The sequence below is a fragment of the Vanellus vanellus genome, assembly GCF_965231255.1.
Source record: "Vanellus vanellus genome assembly, chromosome: 20".
Taxonomy (NCBI): Eukaryota; Metazoa; Chordata; class Aves; order Charadriiformes; family Charadriidae; genus Vanellus; species Vanellus vanellus.
Window position 1 is genome coordinate 1,848,687 of NC_138925.1, and position 17,174 is coordinate 1,865,860.

At 61.5% G+C, this 17,174-nt stretch overlaps 2 protein-coding genes across 10 annotated transcripts in view; both read left to right on the forward strand.

Moving 5' to 3' along the window:
• USP48 (ubiquitin specific peptidase 48) overlaps positions 1 to 6,290 on the forward strand; it is a 30,928-nt gene extending 24,638 nt beyond the window's left edge. For 2 of the 9 annotated variants that reach the window (XM_082493395.1, XM_082493397.1), the window contains exons 20-27: positions 514 to 644; positions 886 to 992; positions 3,132 to 3,236; positions 4,241 to 4,396; positions 4,662 to 4,787; positions 5,237 to 5,285; positions 5,542 to 5,568; positions 5,749 to 6,290. In XM_082493395.1, coding sequence (XP_082349521.1) covers positions 514 to 644; positions 886 to 992; positions 3,132 to 3,236; positions 4,241 to 4,396; positions 4,662 to 4,787; positions 5,237 to 5,285; positions 5,542 to 5,568; positions 5,749 to 5,786 — 739 coding nt within the window. In that variant the 3' untranslated portion in view covers positions 5,787 to 6,290. Of the gene's footprint in view, positions 1 to 513; positions 645 to 885; positions 993 to 3,131; positions 3,237 to 4,240; positions 4,397 to 4,661; positions 4,788 to 5,236; positions 5,286 to 5,541; positions 5,574 to 5,691 lie in introns of those variants that run through there. The other 7 variants (XM_082493396.1, XR_014269857.1, XM_082493398.1 and 4 more) reach the window with 7 other exon arrangements.
• A 5,278-nt stretch (positions 6,291 to 11,568) lies between these two features.
• RAP1GAP (RAP1 GTPase activating protein) overlaps positions 11,569 to 17,174 on the forward strand; it is a gene marked incomplete at both ends in the record, with an annotated part of 8,470 nt that continues 2,864 nt past the window's right edge. Inside the window, 13 exon segments of the mRNA XM_082493490.1 lie at positions 11,569 to 11,607; positions 11,688 to 11,726; positions 11,842 to 12,027; positions 12,926 to 13,020; positions 13,099 to 13,177; positions 13,258 to 13,311; positions 13,406 to 13,489; positions 13,583 to 13,683; positions 13,770 to 13,899; positions 14,468 to 14,623; positions 14,728 to 14,799; positions 14,896 to 14,982; positions 16,403 to 16,540. Coding sequence (XP_082349616.1) covers positions 11,569 to 11,607; positions 11,688 to 11,726; positions 11,842 to 12,027; positions 12,926 to 13,020; positions 13,099 to 13,177; positions 13,258 to 13,311; positions 13,406 to 13,489; positions 13,583 to 13,683; positions 13,770 to 13,899; positions 14,468 to 14,623; positions 14,728 to 14,799; positions 14,896 to 14,982; positions 16,403 to 16,540 — 1,260 coding nt within the window.

Consider the following 17,174-nt stretch of genomic DNA (forward strand, 5'->3'; position numbering starts at 1 on the left):
CCTAAATTGTAGAAGGATTGCTGGGTCAGGAAAAACAACAACAAAAAAAAAAAAAAAAAAAAAAAAAAAAAGAAAGCTTACTTCAGCTTGGTTAGTTCCTAACAATAAACCACCCTGAATTTGACCGGGGCGTAGAAACATCCGGCTTCCTTACGATTTGCTTTCCGAGAGATTTGCCCCCGCGGCGCTGGAAGCCGGGCTGGAGTTCACGCTCCCGTAGCGTCGCTTCTGCGATGATGCAGAACTAAAAGTAGCAGATCTTCCACTCGTTCCTCTCCTCCTCCTCCTCCATCCTCCCTCCGGCGTGACTGGAGCAGAACGGCGTCACTAATAACACGCTGCTGTTTCCCTGTTATCTTGGGCGTACGGGTCCTCCCGTGCAGCTGGAGTTACGGATTGATTTTTGCGGCTTTTCTTTCGTTAACAGACTGAAAAGAAAAAGGGGGAGGCTGTTCGGGAGCTCGGGGCTTGGCTTTTCCATGTCATAAAGCACGTTCTTGTTCCTTTGCACAGTATAGCTCTGATATGGCCCAGCGAGTGGGAGAGGATTCAAAAACTCTTTGTCGTGGATCACGTCATCAAAATCACCCGAAGGCAAGCTGCCGGGGCGGACCCCGAGAGCGCGCTTTACGTCTCTGAGCCCCGTGAGTGACTCTTTTGCCGCTCTCTGCGCTTTATTCTTTTGCTGATTGGTGCCGATTCCCCGGGAAACGATTCTTTTTCGGATAAAGGGTCAGATCCAAGGGGATCCCGAGCTTGGCAGGTGCCCTTGGTTAGATGAGCCACTCTGGGTTAGCGGTGAGAGGCGTTGGGTGGGCGTCCTCGAGGAGCTGAAGCAAATAAATGCATTTTTTTTCCTTTTTGCTTTCCTTTTTGCCTCCCCAGAACTCTGTCCAGAGTGCAGGGAAGGGCTGTTATGCCAACAGCAGCGAGACTTGCGTGAGTACACCCAAGCAACCATCTACATCCATAAAGTGGTGGATAATAAAAAGGTACGGGCTCTCTCCCTCGCTCCTTGCTCATCCTGGCTCCGTTTCATTTAACGGAAACTGCACCCACTACCCAAATAACGATCCGCACACGGCTATCGCAGCCCGCCGCGTCCCCGCAGGGCTGGGACCTGCTGGTGGGGATGCGGGGTGGCCGGTGGTGGTGGTGGTGGTGGGTAGGGCTGCTCGCTGTGGCCAAAAACCCCCCCCAGCTCTACGGCTCGTGGGAGCTATCGCTTTGGCAAAAATAGCAAATGGGACTAACTGGTTGTAACCACTCGGAAAATTTGGTCTCCTCGAGGCTTCCTTTTGCCAAACCGAATCGTTCGTGTGATCAGGTATCTTCACGTATCTTCCCAGCTTTGATTTTTAGGCGATGTTGTAACTGTTTCTGTCTTCCTAATGGTGTTCTCAGGCTCTACCTGTCCTCCTCCCCCTCCGATATTTGTCATTTCCTTTCTTGGTTGCTCGAGTGACGGTTGTTCCTAGATAGAAATAAGCTCTTCGACCTCCATTGCTGATGAAACAGCAGTGAACTTAGAGAGGGTTTTCAAGATCCCCTACGAAGCTGTCAGTTATGCCTCTGCTGTACTGGTGTCTTAAGGGATCAGTACCAGATCTAGAATTGGCTTTACGGGTACCCGAAAGCTGGTTATGGTAAGTCTTCCTCCTTAGGGATTGATTTATGCTCTAAGGAGGAAACGGAGGCTCGTGGCCGAGCTCAGATAAAGATGTTCCCTGCGCCGTTGCAGCGTGAGGTTTGATTTTGTTTGGTTTGGTTTTTTTTTTTTGTGGTTGGTTGGTTGGTTTGGGGTTTTTTTTGCCTCCCGTTGATTTTTTCCACCTCCCTGCCAATCTAAGGGAGGAGCCGAAGCCCGGAGAACTGCGGGGCGCCGGAAGCCGGATGGCTTTCTGCCGTGATTGTGAGACGTAGAGCACGCAGCACGGTTTCGAGCCACGGAGCTACGGGGTTTCAGCCTGTCTCGAGGCTGAATCCCAAGGCCGTAATCTTGGCTCTGGTGCAGAGGAGGATCGTTGTTTCTTTTCTGGTGCTGGACAGGACTGTGCTCGCACGCGGGGCTGGCAAAATAAAACAGGCAGCTATTCTTTGCCGAGCAGCTGGAGTTGGAGAGAAGGGGGCGAGAGCTTGCCTGCGAGATCCCTCATTACCAGGGCAGCCTCGGCGAGATGCGAAGAAGCCGTAACGCCCGCCAGCGGCGTGGCAGCACCGCCAGCGAGGACTGGGGACGGCGGCGCTCGGAGCCGCTGCTTCCTTCCCTGCCCGTTTTTGATTTGCGAAGTCGGGGAGCGTTTCCCATCCCTTCGCCCCCCCTCTGCCACCTCCCGGTCCCTCCTTCGGCTGACGCTGCAAGAGGGAAGCCGCAGGCGTAGAAAATCGGCGTAGGGCGGCACTGCTGGAATCCGGAGGGCTCTGGGGAGGCTGCGGTTGGTGCTGGATGTTTGGGGGCTGCGATTGCATCGTTAATTGCTAATACGTTGCCGGAGAAGCGAGCTCTCGGGCATGCCGGATGGGCTCCTGCAAACCTCAGCTCCAACCAAAGCGTAGACGCGAATTCACGTCCGGCAGATCCGTGACTTACGCAGAACCGAACATCCTTTTTCTTTATACGTTTGTGTAAATTATTTAGATTTCATTTACTTACAGCCTCCAGACCCATAAATAACGGCGCTGAGTGCCTCTCGTCGGTCTGCTGCGGGGATGGATAAGTGTCTTAATTTACAGATAATACTCCTTTCTCCGTGTTAGGGCTTTCGTAATACACTTAGATGAACCCGAGAAGCAGCCAGCTAATGGGAAAGAAATCAGTCCAGGCCCCTGGAGGCTTTCCCTTTGCCTAGAGAGGAGGATAGGTCCTGAGCCGCAGGAAGCACCTGCAATTCAACGGAGAAGCTGCTTCTCCTGAGCCGAATCCCCCCACGGTTGGATGCAGCTGGGGAGGGCCGGGCGAAAGCTTTGCAGAACCACGTGAAACGGATCCCTGGGTTATTCCCGCTGGGAATTCCGTCGGTTCGTTGGATCGAGGTGGCATCCCGGAGGTCTCGGCAAGCTGTTTGCCGCGATGCGACAGTCCGGGTCGATGCTGTCGGCTTAGTTACGGAGAATGATTTTTATGACTTCAGGTAATGAAGGACGCTGCTCCGGAGCTGAACGTGAGCAGCTCAGAAGCTGAAGAGGAAAGGGAGGAAAACAAGCCAGAGGGGGAGCAAGACCCAGATTTTAACCAGGTAGAGATCAAAACTCACCGCCAGGTTCCTCGGTTTTTGCGTCACCCTCTTGAGTTCAGCGCGGCGGGGCAGCCCTGCTCCTCCGGTTACCGCTAGCAGGCGACGACGACAGCGCCTTCAGTTCTCGTTTTAACGGTCGTACCGCCCCATCGCTTTGGTGGGGTGTTTTTTTTCTTGTTTGTTTTTTTTGGAGAGATCAAATATTGATGGCGGCTCCTCCGCTTGGCCGGTAATCCGCCCCGCGCCGGCGGTAGAAGCGGGAACCGAGATTTGGAGGCAAATCTTTCGCTCCTCTGCATGCGGCGGGTGGCTTTCAACGGGGGCTTTCGAGCGCTTTGTGCCTTCCCTTCGCGTGATAATTACCATTAACAGCACTAAAGAACCAATATCGATCCCGATACCAACATAGAATATGCCCAGATTATCCCCAGCCCGTTCCATCGGTAGGAGCCGTGTGCTCCCCGCAGGGATGGCACGTGTGGGACCCCGCGAGCGCTGCGGCCGCGGGAGGAAGGGACGGGCTCAGGGCTGCGGCACCGGGGCGAGGAGTTCTCGGGACGGCAGCCGTCGCGGCAGAGAGAGAGAGAGAGAGAACTCCTCAGCGAACTTTCTAATTGGTATCGAACGTGCCATTCACGGTATGAAATAACCCTGTTGGGCAGCTCGGCTCAAGCGCCCGCGTCTCGCTCCTCCTCGGCCCCGCGCCCGGCGAGCTCGAAAACCCACTCAGACCTCGAAACCCGCGCACCGTAGCTGCCTACAAAGCGAATATTTTCACCAAATTTTCACACGCTAGAGTCTTCTAAAAGTGCGCTCTTCCCAAGTATGAGAAGAGAAATCAGTCCTGCGTTGCTCAAACCAGGACATCGACTCAGCCGAAACGCAGTCCGGGCTAAGAGGAGGCTGTATTTTCCATAAATCCCAAACTCGGGGTCCTGATATTTTCTTTTTTTATTATTTATTTATTTATTTGTTTATTTTATTTTTCACCTCTTCGGTTTTAGAGCAACGGTGGCGCGAAGCGCCAGAGGATCTCGCACCAGAGCTACATCGCTTACCAAAAGCAAGGCATCAGGCGGAGCACCCGGCACCGGAAAGTCAGGGGGGAAAAAGCGCTGCTCGTTTCTGCTAACCAGACGCTGAAAGAGCTGAAAATACAGGTACGGTGGTTTTCCTCCCCGGAACGAGTCGTCTCGAGCAAGAAAACTCAAAAAAAGGGGGAGCACGAGGCTGGGAGGGGAGGAAGGGAGAGAGTCTAAAATCCCCCGCGGCGTCGAAAGGCGCGCGTGGTTTTGCTGTAGCTCGGCGGGATGGTTTTGGGGGGGGTTTTGGTTTGGTTTGGCTTTTTTTTGGGTTTGTTTTTTTTTTTTTTTTTCTTTCCCCCCCCTGCGCACACCCTCAGCGTGTCTCATTGTGTCGGCACAGATCATGCATGCATTTTCAGTTGCTCCCTTCGACCAGAATTTGTCCATCGACGGGAAGGTACTGAGCGACGACACCGCGACGCTCGGCAGCCTGGGAGTCATCCCCGAATCCGTCATTTTATTAAAGGTAACGGGAGAGCGCGGCCGCCGCGATAAAAGGCGAATAAAGCAGAGAATTGAACTAATATTTTATTTTTATTTTTATTTTTTATACAACCAAAGAGAAACGCGGCGCGGGTGAAAAGCGCCGCGCGCCGGACGCGCCCACCCGCGGCTATTCGGTAGTCTGATTTAACGAGTTCCTCCCGCGGCTCCTTCTTGAAAAAGCCAAATCTTCTTTTATTTTCTTGTTAAAGAACGGTCATTGGGTGGCGCGTGCCGCTGAGCCGCGCGCGGACCAGCCCAAAACACAACCAAAGGAGGGAGCGAGTCCTCCCTTCTTATTCCCAGATGGGATTTGGGTGGGAGACCCCTTTCCCGCTCCCCTCCGGAGCCGCTCCGTGAACTGAGCCGGGCTGACGACTTCCAAACGAGGTTACGCGCTCGTTAATCCTTTGCTCCGCTTTTCCTCGCCAGGCTGATGAACCCATTGCGGATTACGCGGCGATGGACGACGTTATGCAAGGTGAGGGCCGGTTGGGGGGGGGGCAAGGGGACAGCCTGGAATTTTTTTGGGGGGGGTCTTTGGGAGAGGCGGCGGCGGCCGAGGGGTGAGATGGATTTGGGTCGTATAATATAGAAATTGAAGATAATGGAAACGGCGAAGCTTTCCGCTCGCTGTCAGCGGGGAAACGAAAGAGCGGCCGCTCGGATGGAAGATCCTTTTAGAAAACGACTCTCGGGAATCTTCTAACGCTTCTCCTTTTTCTTTTCCGTCCCAGTTTGTATGCCCGAAGAAGGATTTAAAGGTGAGTCTGGGGTTGGTTTTCTGTTTCCTCCCCCCCCTTTTTAGTTAAACCCGCCCTGACTTCGTCTCCGTCCCGTAAGTGTCGTCATCTTTCGCTGGGTCTTTTTTTTTTTTTTCTCCCCAGGGACTGGTTTACTTGGACACTGACGGGTTTTTTTTTTTTCCTAAACGTTGGCGACAGAGGAGCGACCAGAAGGGAAGAGGATTTTGACACGGTAGGGCATTAAAAGGAGGAGAGAAAAAAAAAAAGAAAGAAAAAAAAAAAAAAAAATGGATACGGGACTGAACTCTTTGACTCTTCCAGAAGGCAGAAACCCACTCTGAAATGACTGCCCCACCCCCCCCCCCAAAAAAAAAAAAAAAAAGGAAAAGAAAAACCCACAAAAATAATAAATAATGCCTTATGTCAAAGCAGATTGCACTGAAGGACACCCTGCCTCCGAGAGAACGTCCCCCACTTTCTATTTAATAAAGCGCCAAGGAAGTTTGGAAAGTTTTAGCGGCGGTGAGAGCGTTCTGGTGTTTCCGGGCGAGGGAGTTCTCCTCCTGTGCTCCCCCGCTCCCTTCCCGCTCCCCAAAGGGCTCCTAATCCCGTAGATCGAAACCCCTTTCCCATTTCTTCTCCGGTAACTCGTTTAGGCGTAACCCGCTTACGGATAATCCCCGTCGTTGATCCGCTATTACTCTCGCGGTACCGCATGGAAGTAAAATTGTTACTCGTGAGGAATGTCTGGCTCTTTCAACAACAAAAAAAAAACAAAAAACACCAAAAAAAAACCCCAAAACAAACAACAAATAACACAAAATCTTCCATCTATTTAACCCAAAATGTGCTCCCTTCCATCACGGGGGAGCCGCTTTCCCCGCCGGTCGCCTTCGCTTCCGAATCGCTGATGGGCCGTCAGCACTCCCCTGGTTTTTCTCTGCGAAGTGGGGGTTTGGGGGTTCATTTGTATATATATATTTTTTTTTTTTTTTAATTTTTAATTTTTTTTTTTTTAAATAATTTTAATGACTTTCGAGAAACGCCTTTTCCTCTGGGCTGCCGTTTCCCCCGTGGCTTGGGGAGAGGGTGATGGGGGCGGGTGGCGCGTTTCCCCCGGGGGGGGGGGGGGGGGGGAAGAGGGTGGGTTTTCCCCCCTTTCCCCGCTTCTATTCTCATTTTTGAGGACTGCGCTAATTCTTTGGGGTTTTTTGGGTTTTTTTTTTAATATCTGTAGCATCCCGCAAACCATCTCTCCATCTCTCCCCCTTCCTTAGTAGTAGCAGGAAAAAACGTACCACTTATTAAAAAAAAAAAAAAGGGGGGGCACCGTGGAGGTCTCCGCGTAATAAAGTGAAACGTTTCCTCTCCCTTTTTTCTGACCTTTTGAACGCGTTTCGGCGGCAAAATGGGACGCGGAGATTTATTTTGAAAGGATGGCGGGAGTTTGGGGCTGCGAGAAGAGGGGGGAGGGATGCGTATCCCATCCCGACAACGCCGGTAGCCTTTCTTTTAATTCTTAGCCTTTATCCGAGGAATTCCAGCCGCCCTTGGCCGAGCACGGAGGCTCTGTGTCCCCGTCCCCTCCGTGTCCCCGTCCGGTTGTGGGGCGAAGCCACCGGCCTTTGGGACCGCGGAGGCTCTTCAAAGGTGTTTTTTTTGGGGGGGGGTGGGGGGGGGCAATTTGGACACGCGTATTCTTTCCCGAGGTAAAGCTGTCGGCAGGGATTTGGCGCGCAGAAACCCCTCCATCCTTCGGGAACAGGCAGGAGGTTTTCTTCTTCCCAAATTGAAGCACTCGCTTGTGTACATATTCCTGCGAAATTCCGTATTTTTGGGTGGGGTTTTGTTTGGTTTTTTTTAATTTTTTTTTTTTTTTTTAATTTGCTGTCAATTTTTTGTTGTTGTTGTTTAATGTTACCAAAAAAAAAAAAAAAAAAAATCTTTTCCTTGAGCCAAATCTTAAGTCTCTAAACTCGGCGGGAAGGAACGAGCCGGGGCGGGGGGGGGGGGGTCGGAGGAGTGAAGGGGGGAAGCGTATGGCACTGAGGGCGCAGGTACGAGATGCGATCAAAGGCCCAGTTCCCGTTTTCCTCTGTTATTCGCGACCGTTATCCGATGAAAATTGTCATTTGAGCTGTGGAAGCCTTATTAAAGCGTGTACACGTGGATCTGCTTTGTATTTTTAACACCCCGCCTAAAGGCTCGGGGGGGTGGGGGGGGGTGTTTTCCTGCAAATCCCATTTTGGGCCATCCCAAAAAGAAAAAAAAAAAAAAAAAAGGGGGGATGTGGGGTCGGGGATCCCTCCGGAGTGGGAATCGCCCCAATGTTGGCGCTGGGGGGGGGTTATGGAAGCGTGTTGCCCGGGCTGCCGCTCTCCGGGGATGGGGGGGGGACACGACAGGACACATGGACACACTGCGTGGCCGCGGCTCCGTGCCAACCCCCGGCTCCTTCCGCGCTGGCACCCGCCGGCGGGGAGCCCGTGCCAGCCGTTCCTCGAGCAGTCCCCCCCCCCCCGCTGCCAAAATGGCCCTTTGGGGGAAGGGGTGATGGGGGCGTAACCGAGTCCTGGGTGCTGTTGTGGGGTGGGGGTACCAGGGATGGGGGACCCTGGGTGCCAGGGATGGAGGGGGGGTAGTCTGGGAGCCAGAGAGGGATGGAGGGATGGGGGGGGGCACCCTGGGTACCAGAGAGGGATGGAGGGATGAAGGGGGGGCACCCTGGGTACCAGGGAGGGATGGAGGGATGAAGGGGGGGCACCCTGGGTACCAGGGAGGGATGGAGGGGGGGGCACCCTGGGTGTCAAAGAAGGATGTAGGGGGGGTACCCTGGGTGCCGAGGGGGGGGGGACGACCGTGGGTGCCAGAGAGGGATGGAGGGATGGGGGGGTCACCATGGGTGCAAGAAAGGGATGGAGGGGGGCACCCTGGGTACCAGAGAGGGATGGAGGGGGGTACCCTGGGTACCAGGGATGGAGGGGGGGGCACCCTGGGTGTCAAAGAAGGATGTAGGGGGGGTACCCTGGGTACCAGGGATGGATGAAGGGGGGGGCACCGCGGGTACCAGAGAGGGATGGAGGGATTGGGGGGGGGCATCGTGGGTGCAAGGAAGGGATGGGTGGTGGCACCCTGGGTGGCCAGGGATGGAGGGGGGGGCACTCTGGGTGCCAGGGAGGGATGGAGGGGGGGCACCCTGGGTACCAGTGATGGAGAGGGGGCAGTCTGGGTATCAGGGATGGAGGGGGGGGGGGGGACCGTGGGTGCCAGAGAGGGATGGAGGGATAGGGGGGTCACCATGGGTGCAAGAAAGGGATGGAGGGGGGTACCCTGGGTGCCAGGGATGGAGGGGGGGGGCACCCTGGGTGCCAGGGAGGGATGGAGGGATGGAGGGGGGTACCCTGGGTGCTAGTGATGGGGGGGGCGGGCACCCTGGGTGCCAGGGAGGGATGGAGGGATGGAGGGGGGGTACCCTGGGTGCCAGGGATGGAGGGGGGGGGCACCCTGGGTACCAGGGAGGGATGGAGGGATGGAGGGGGGGCACCCTGGGTACCAGGGAGGGATGGAGGGATGGAGGGGGGGTACCCTGGGTGCCAGGGAGGGATGGAGGGATGGAGGGGGGGCACCCTGGGTGCCAGGGAGGGATGGAGGGGGAACCCCACCAGCCGAACAGGGAGGGTGGGGGGATGCGGGTGACGAACCGGGGGGGAACCGGGTACGGGCAGTGGGTGGGTGGATGGAGACGGTGCCGCGGGGACCGGGACCGGGGGCGGGGGGGGGGGATTTTGGGGGCTGCCCCAGGCTGCGGGGGTGGGGGCTGGGGGGGGGGGGGCACCCAGGTGGTCCCGGGGAGGGGACCAAGGATGGAGGGGGGTCCCAGGCTGGGGGTGATGCCGTCCCCAGCGCCGGGGTCGGTTCCCGCTGCCGGTTCCCAGTCGCCCGGTACCGTTGCCCGGTTGCCCGGTGCCGGTTGCCGGTACCGACCGCCCCCGGAGGGGCCGCCCCGCCCCGCCGCACGTGACGCGGCGCGGTGGCTGCCAGCGGCGGGGCCCCCGCTCCGCTCCGCTCCGGTACCGGCTCCGCTCCGGTACCCGCTCCGGTACCCGCCTCGGCTCCGGCCCCGCCGCCCCTCCGGTAAGTGCCGCGACGCGGGGGACCGCCAACCGCGGTCCCCCCCACCCCGGGAGACATCGCTCCCGGTGTGCCCCCCCCCCCCCCCCCCAACCGGCGCAGCACCGCGGGGGGGACACCCATCCCCCGGTGACCTTCAGCCGTTGCCGGTACCGGCAGCGCGGGGGGGGGGGGGGCTGTCAGCCCCCCAGGTACCCCCCCAACCTGCCCTCCCCCCCCCCCAAATACCTCCTCCGTGAATTGCCCCCCCCCCAAATCTCCCCCATGAATTGCCCCCCCAACCTGCCCCCCAGCTACATCAAATTCTGCCACCGCCCCCCCCCGTCCCCATCACCTACCCCCCCCCCCCAAGCCCGCTCCCTGCAATTTATCCCCCGTGTCCCCCCCCCTCCCCCCCAACCTGCCACCTCCCGGCCCAGCCCCACATTTGGGTCACCCCCCCACGATGCTACACCCCCCACCCCCCCTCCGAGACTGCCCCCCCCCTCCGAGACTCCCCCCCCTAAGATTGCCCTCCCCCCCCCGCCTTGGGTGCTGGGGGTGGGGGGCGGTGGGGGAGCCCCCCCCAGGACCCCGCAGAGCCCCACTGCCCGGCGGGGTCATGCTGCGGCCCACGGGTGCGGGGGGGGGGGGGGAGGATGGGGAGGGGGGGGGGAGGGGGCGTGTGACATTGTCGCATTTGCACGCAGTTGTGTTTGCACGGGGACAGGGGTCGCGCTTGCACCAGGAGGGTGCACTTGCACGCAGCCGTGGTGGCACTGGGGTCGCGTTGGCACGGGGACAGGTCGCGTTGGCACCGGGGTCGTGTTTGCACCACGGCCGTGTCGGCACAGGGACGGGGACGGTGTTTGCACCGACATCGCGTTGGCGCGGAGACAGGACACATTTGCACCAGGGCCACTTGTGCGCCAGGGACATGTTTGCACGCCGTGGGGCTTGCTCGGGGATGGGTCGCATTGGCACCGGGGTCGTGTTCATGCCACGGCCGTATTAGCACAGGGACAGATTTGCACCAGGGTCACGTTGGCACCGGCGTCGTGTTGGTGCCACGGCCGTGTTGGCACAGGGACATGTCACACTTGCGCCAGGGCCACCTTTGCCGCCAGGGAAACGCTTACACGCCGTCGTGTTTGCACAAGGCCGGGGCACGTTTGCAGCAGGGCCAATGTCCCCGTGTCCACATGTCCCCGTGTCGGCATGTCCCCATGTCCCGGTGTCCCCATATCCCCGTGTGCCCATGTCCCGGTCTTCCCATGTCCCTGTGTCCCCATGTCCCGGTTTCCCTGTGTCCCCATATCCCCATGTCCCGGTGTCCCCATGTCCCGGTGTCCCCGTGTCGCCGTGTCCCCGTCGCGGGCGGTGCTCGGCGCTGCCGCTCCCGGCGCTGTCCGTGGTGCTGCCCCGTGCGGCGCCGCCTCCCACCATCAGGGGGCGCCTTTTCGGGTAAGGGGGGGGGGGCTGTGGGGTGGGGTGAAGGGGGTGTGATGAGTTTGGGAGGGGGGCGGGGGGGGTCAGCAGCCGGGCACCCCCACCATGTAGTGACCTGGCCCCCGCCGCTCCTGGCCCGCCGGCTCCTGGCAGCCAGTGAGGCGGCGCTTGGCTTGCTGCCATCAGTAGGCTTCAGGGTTAACGCCGCTGCCCCGAGCGGCCAGGCGTCACGGCGAGGGGCTGCGGGGGAGCTCTCCTCTCCCCCAGGAAACGCCATGGACCTTCCAGGACCCCCCCAAAGCATCTAGACGTGTCCCCAACCAGCACCGCCACCCCCTCGGCCACCCCACCCCAAGGTAAGCCCCCTTCCTCCCCCCATGGGTGCTCCCCACCCAAAAGTGCCCAGCCCGAGGCGGGGTGATGGGCACCCACAACCCTCATCTCCTGCAGGGCAGCAGGATGGCCCAGCAGCGCCACGCCGTCCCCCCACCACTCAAGGTAGGCATCGCTGGGGTGGGGGCACCCAACCAGCACCCATGGGTGCTAGCGTGGCCTTCACCCACTCCGTTGTCTTGCAGACGGAGGAGGACTACATCCCCTACCCCAGCGTGCACGAGGTAGAGCACCCGCTCCCCTCCAGAGACGGGTGCAAGGGCAGGCGAGCGGCTGGGTGGGTGTGCGGGTGGGTTGATGGTTGGGTGGCCAAAGCACCCATCTGGGTTGTGGGTGCAGGTACTGGGCCGGGAGGGGCCGTTCCCCCTCATCCTCCTGCCGCAGTTTGGGGGTTACTGGATCGAGGGCACCAACCACCAGCTGAGCGAGGCACCTGAGTCCCCCCCCACCCCAGCACCCAGCACCAGGGCGAGGCTTGAGGGCAACCACACGGCCAAGATCTACCGCAAGCACTTCTTGGGCAAGGTGAGGCCCCCCCGTGGGTGCTCCAGGCATGGGTGCTTGGCGTGGGTGGGTGGATTCCCCATGGGTATGGGTGGGCACGGTCATGGAGACCTCATAAGCAGAGGTGCTCCTGCATGGAGGTGCTCATGGACCTGGGTGCCCCATGGCATAGGTGCTTGTGTGTATGGGTGCTCATGGAGGTGGGTGTGGGTGTCTATGGGCATGGGAGCCCTACGGGTATGGGTGCTCACGGACATGGGTGATGCATGGGTGTGAGTATGTATGGGCATGGGTGCTTGTGTGGGTGGGTGCTCATGGACCTGGGTGCCCCGTGGCATGGGTGACTCATGGGTGCGAGTCACTATGGGCATGGGAACCCCATGGGTACGGGTGCTCATGGACCTGGGTGCCCCGTGGCATGGGTGCATGTGCGTATGGCTGCTTATTGACCATGGGTGCCCCGTTACATGGGTGCCCCATGGGCATGGATGTGTATGGGGGCTCCATAAGTATGGGTGCCCACGGTTATGGGTGCTCAGGAACCTGAGTGACCCATGGCACAGGTGCTCATGGGCATGGATGGCTCGTTGCACGTGTGGCCATCAGTGTAGGTGCTCCATAGGTGGTGGTATGTGTGGGCGCTCATGCACATGGGTGCCCCATGGGGATGGGTGCTCAGGGTTATGGGTGCTCAGGGACCTGGATGCCCCATAGCATGGGTGCTTGTGGACATGGGTGTCCATGGGCATGGAGAACCTACAAGTGTCTGTAGGATGGGTGGCCCATGGGCATGGGCGCCCCATAGACATGGGTGCTCATGGATATTGGTGCTCGTGGGCACAGGTGCCCCATGCATGGGTGCCAGCCAGCGTGAGCACCCATTGGCGAGGTCATGGGTGCTTAGCCCCCCTCCCTGCAGGAGCACTTCAACTACTACTCCCTGGACCCGGCGCTGGGCCACCTCGTCTTCTCCCTCAAGTACGACGAGCAGGAGCACCTCCACCTGCTGCTGCGGTGAGCAGGGTGCCGGGGGGCACCCATGGGTGCTGGCTGGGGGTAGGGGTCCGCCCTGACCCCCTCCTCACCCGGCAGCACCCGCGCCCGCACCCTGCACGACGTGGTGCCCATCTCCTGCCTGGCCGAGTTCCCCAACGTGGTGCAGATGGCCAAGGTGGGTGCGACACCTCCGGCAGCACCCATGGGTGCCCCCCCACCCTGGGCCACCCATCGCATCACCCATCCTTCCCGCAGCTGGTGTGCGAGGATGTCAATGTGGATCGCTTCTACCCCGTCCTCTACCCCAAGGTGAGCAGGGGGGTGGGGGGTGGGGGGGCACCCATAGGTGGGGGGCACCTCGGGGTGCCCCCCACCCAACCGCCGCCCCCTCCCAACCCCACAGGCGTCCCGCCTCATCCTCGCCTTCGACGAGCACGTGCTCAGCAACCACTTCAAATTTGGGGTCATCTACCAAAAACTGGGGCAGGTATGGGGTGGGGTGGGTGGGGGTTAGGGTGCAGGGGTGGGGGGAGGGGGTATCCCGGGTGGGTGCTGACACCCATGTCCACCCCCACCGCAGACCTCCGAGGAGGAGCTCTTCGGCACCACGGAGGAGAGCCCGGCGTTCGCCGAATTCCTCGACGTGTTGGGTCAACGGGTGCAGCTGCGGGACTTCAAGGGGTGGGTGACGGGGTGCTGGGTGGGGGGCACCCATGGAGCCCGGGTTCAGGGTGCTGGTCCCCCCACCCACCCACTCTTTCACCCAGGTTTCGGGGGGGACTGGACGTGACCCACGGGCAGACGGGCAGCGAGTCGGTCTACTGCCACTTCCGCGACAAGGAGATCATGTTCCACGTCTCCACCAAGCTGCCCTACACCGAGGGGGACGCCCAGCAGGTGGGGCACCCATGGGTGCTACAGGGGGGATGGAGGAAGGTGGGGGGCAATGGTGGCGGGGGGGGGAAACACATGGCTGCTTGGGAAGGGGAGGGATGGAGGTGTAGGAGTTCTGGGGCACCCCCATGGGGTGCAAGGGCTGGTGGGGCACCTATGGGTGCTTTGGGGGTGTCCGTGGGGTGTAGGGGCTCCTGGGGCACCCATGGGTGATGGGAGGGCACCTGTGGGATGCAGGGGCTAGCAGAGAACCCATGGGTGATGGGGAGGTGTCTATGGGGTGCAAAACCTCCAGGGGCACCCATGGGTGGGTGGGGGGGCATCTCTAGGGCACAGGGGCTGGTAGGGCACCCCTGGGTGCTAGTGGGCACCTATGGGGCACGAGGGCTGTCAGCACACCCCATGGGTGCTGGCGAGTGTCTACGGGTCGCAAGAGTTTCAGGGGCACCCATGGGTGCTGGGGACCACCTATGGGGCACAGGATCTGCCATTGCCTTTGCCCCCTCGGCCTCACCACCCCCGTGTGTGTGTGTGTGTGTGTGTCACCGTGTCACCTCCCTGTCCCCACCAGCTGCAGCGAAAGCGTCACATCGGCAATGACATCGTGGCCATCGTCTTCCAGGACGAGAACACCCCCTTCGTCCCCGACATGATCGCCTCCAACTTCCTCCACGCCTTCGTGGTGGTGCAGCTGGAGCAGGGTGGCCCCCAGGGCACCCTCTATAAGGTACCCCCCACCCACCCACCCATCCCCTTCCCGTGCCTCAGTTTCCCCATCCCTGTGGGGTACCCCATCATCATCACTCCCCCCCCCCCCAAACCCCACCCCAGGTCTCCGTCACCGCCCGTGACGACGTGCCCTTCTTCGGTCCACCGTTGCCCGACCCCGCCGTCTTCAGGAAGGTGAGCACCCATGGGTGCTGCTGGGGGAGGGGATGGATGGGGAGGGGTGTCCCCCAGGTTGCACCCACCCCCGGGCTGCCCCCCTCATCCCCGCAGGGCCCCGAATTCCAGGAGTTCCTGCTGACCAAGCTCATCAACGCCGAGTACGCCTGCTACAAGGCTGAGAAGTTCGCCAAGCTGGAGGTGGGTGCAGATGTGGGTGCTGAGCACGGGGGTGCTGAGGGTGACGGGGATCTGAGGTGGTGGGGAGGGGGGGGGTCACTCCTGTGAGGGGGCTGGGCATGGCGTGGGTGCTGTGGGTGCGGGCGCTGCGCCTGCAAACGGGGCCGGGGATGCCGTGGGGGCGGGTGGGTGCCGGACACAACGTGGGTGCTGCGCGTGGCGTGGGTGCTGCGGGTGTGGGTGCTGCGCCTGCGGTGATGCTGTGCTTGTGGGTGACGTCTACGCTGGGCGCTGCTGCGCATGGAGGTGGGGGGAGGGGGCATGCCTGCAGGGTGCTGCACGGCACGTGGGTGCTGCGTACACTGGGTGCTGTGGGGGTGGGTGCCATGCACGATGTGGGTGCCATGGGGGTGGGTGCCACGTATTGTGGGTGCTGTGCCTGCGTGGGTGCCGCATACACCGGGTGCTGCTGTGCATGGGGGGATGGGGGGGGCCGTGCCTGCAGCAGTGACGTGTGTGGGTGCTGTGTGTGTGGGTGCCGCGTACACCGGGTGCTGTGCACGTGGGTGCCATATATGCCGGGTGCTGTGCACGATGTGGGTGCTGTGCATGGGGGGTGATGGGACGCGTGTGTGCCTGCAGCAGTGGGTGCTGTGCATGTGGGTGCTGTGAACGCCGTGGGTGTCGTGCCTGCAGTGATGCCATGCACATGGGTGCTACGTACCCTGGGTGCTGTGCGGGTGGGTGCCATGTCTTGTGGGTGCTGTGCACGACGTGGGTGCTGTGCCTGCGGTGATGCCACGTGCATGGGTGCCACATACACCGGGTGCTGCTGTGCATGGGGGGGGGGGGGGGGGGGGCGTGCCTGCAGTGTTGACATGGGTGGGTGCCATGGGGGTGGGTGCTGGAGGGTGTGTGCCGTGTACACCGGGTGCTGTGGGTGCTGTGCACGTGGGTGCTGTGCACATGGGTGCCGTATACACACGGGGGGGGGCCATGCTTGCAGCAGTGGCACGCATGTGGGTGCTGCACGTCATCTGGGTGCTGTGTACACTGCCTGCTGTGGGTGCTGTGGGGGTGGGTGCCACGTATTGTGGGTGGCTGTGCCGTGTGGGTGCTGTGCCCGCGGCGATGCCGTGTGCGTGGGTGCCGCGTACCCTGGGTGCTGCTGTGCATGGGTGGGGGGTGGGTGCCTGCAGTGTTGAGCGTGGGTGCCGTGCCTGCTGTGGGTGCTGTGTGCGGGGGTGCCGTGTACACCGGGTGCTGTGCAGGACGTGGGGGGCCGCGTGGGCTGTGCGGGGGTGGGCGGGGGGTGGGGGGGGTCGGGTGCTACTGGTGCCCGGTAGCTGGGGGGGGGGGGGAAGAGAGGGGGTCGACGACACACGACTGTCGCGCGTGGGGGGGGTGTCGCGCGTGGGGCGGCAGCGGTGCGGGTGCGCAGGAGCGGACGCGGGCGGCGCTGCTGGAGACGCTGCACGAAGAGCTGCAGGCCCGCAGCCAGGCCATGCTGGGGCTGGGCCCCGACGACGACCGCCCCGACAACGGTGCCGCCGCCCCGGGCTTCTTCGAGTCCTTCAAGGTGGGGCTCGGCGGGGGGGGGGTGGGGGAAACGGGGAGAAAGGGGGAAAAAAACACCGGGGTGGGGGCGCCCGGCGGTACCGGGCGGTGCTGACGGGGCGCGGGGGGCCTTGCAGCGGGCGCTGCGGGGCCGCAGCCCCTCCCTGGAGGCCGTGGGGCTGGGACCCCGCCGGGCCCCCCCAACGCCCCCCCCCAACGCCGCCAACGCCGCCGCCGTCGCCGCCGCCGGAGCCCCCGACGGCGCCCCGGGGGCCGCCTGCGTGAGTGCCCCGCCCCCGGGACACGCCCCCGCCGCGCTGGCCACGCCCACCGCCCGGCCAGCCCGCCGAGCGGTGCCTGGCTGAGGCCGCGCCCACCTCCAGGGAGGCCACGTCCCCTCCAGGGAACAGGGCCGCCCCGCGCTCGCAAGCCGCGCCCCTAAAGCTCTCTAACTCCGCCCTTTCCCACCCTAAGCCACACCCCCCAGGGTACCGCCGCGCCTCGCTGATACGCGTAAACCCCGCCCCACGCTTAAGCCACGCCCCTTATGCAGTTCCCCGCCCCTTCGCGCAAGCCCCTCCCACCCCCCGGTGGGCCCCCGCCCCTCCGCCGCAGCCCCGTTCCCCCCCGCCGGCCCCGCCCTTCCCGGTGCCCCC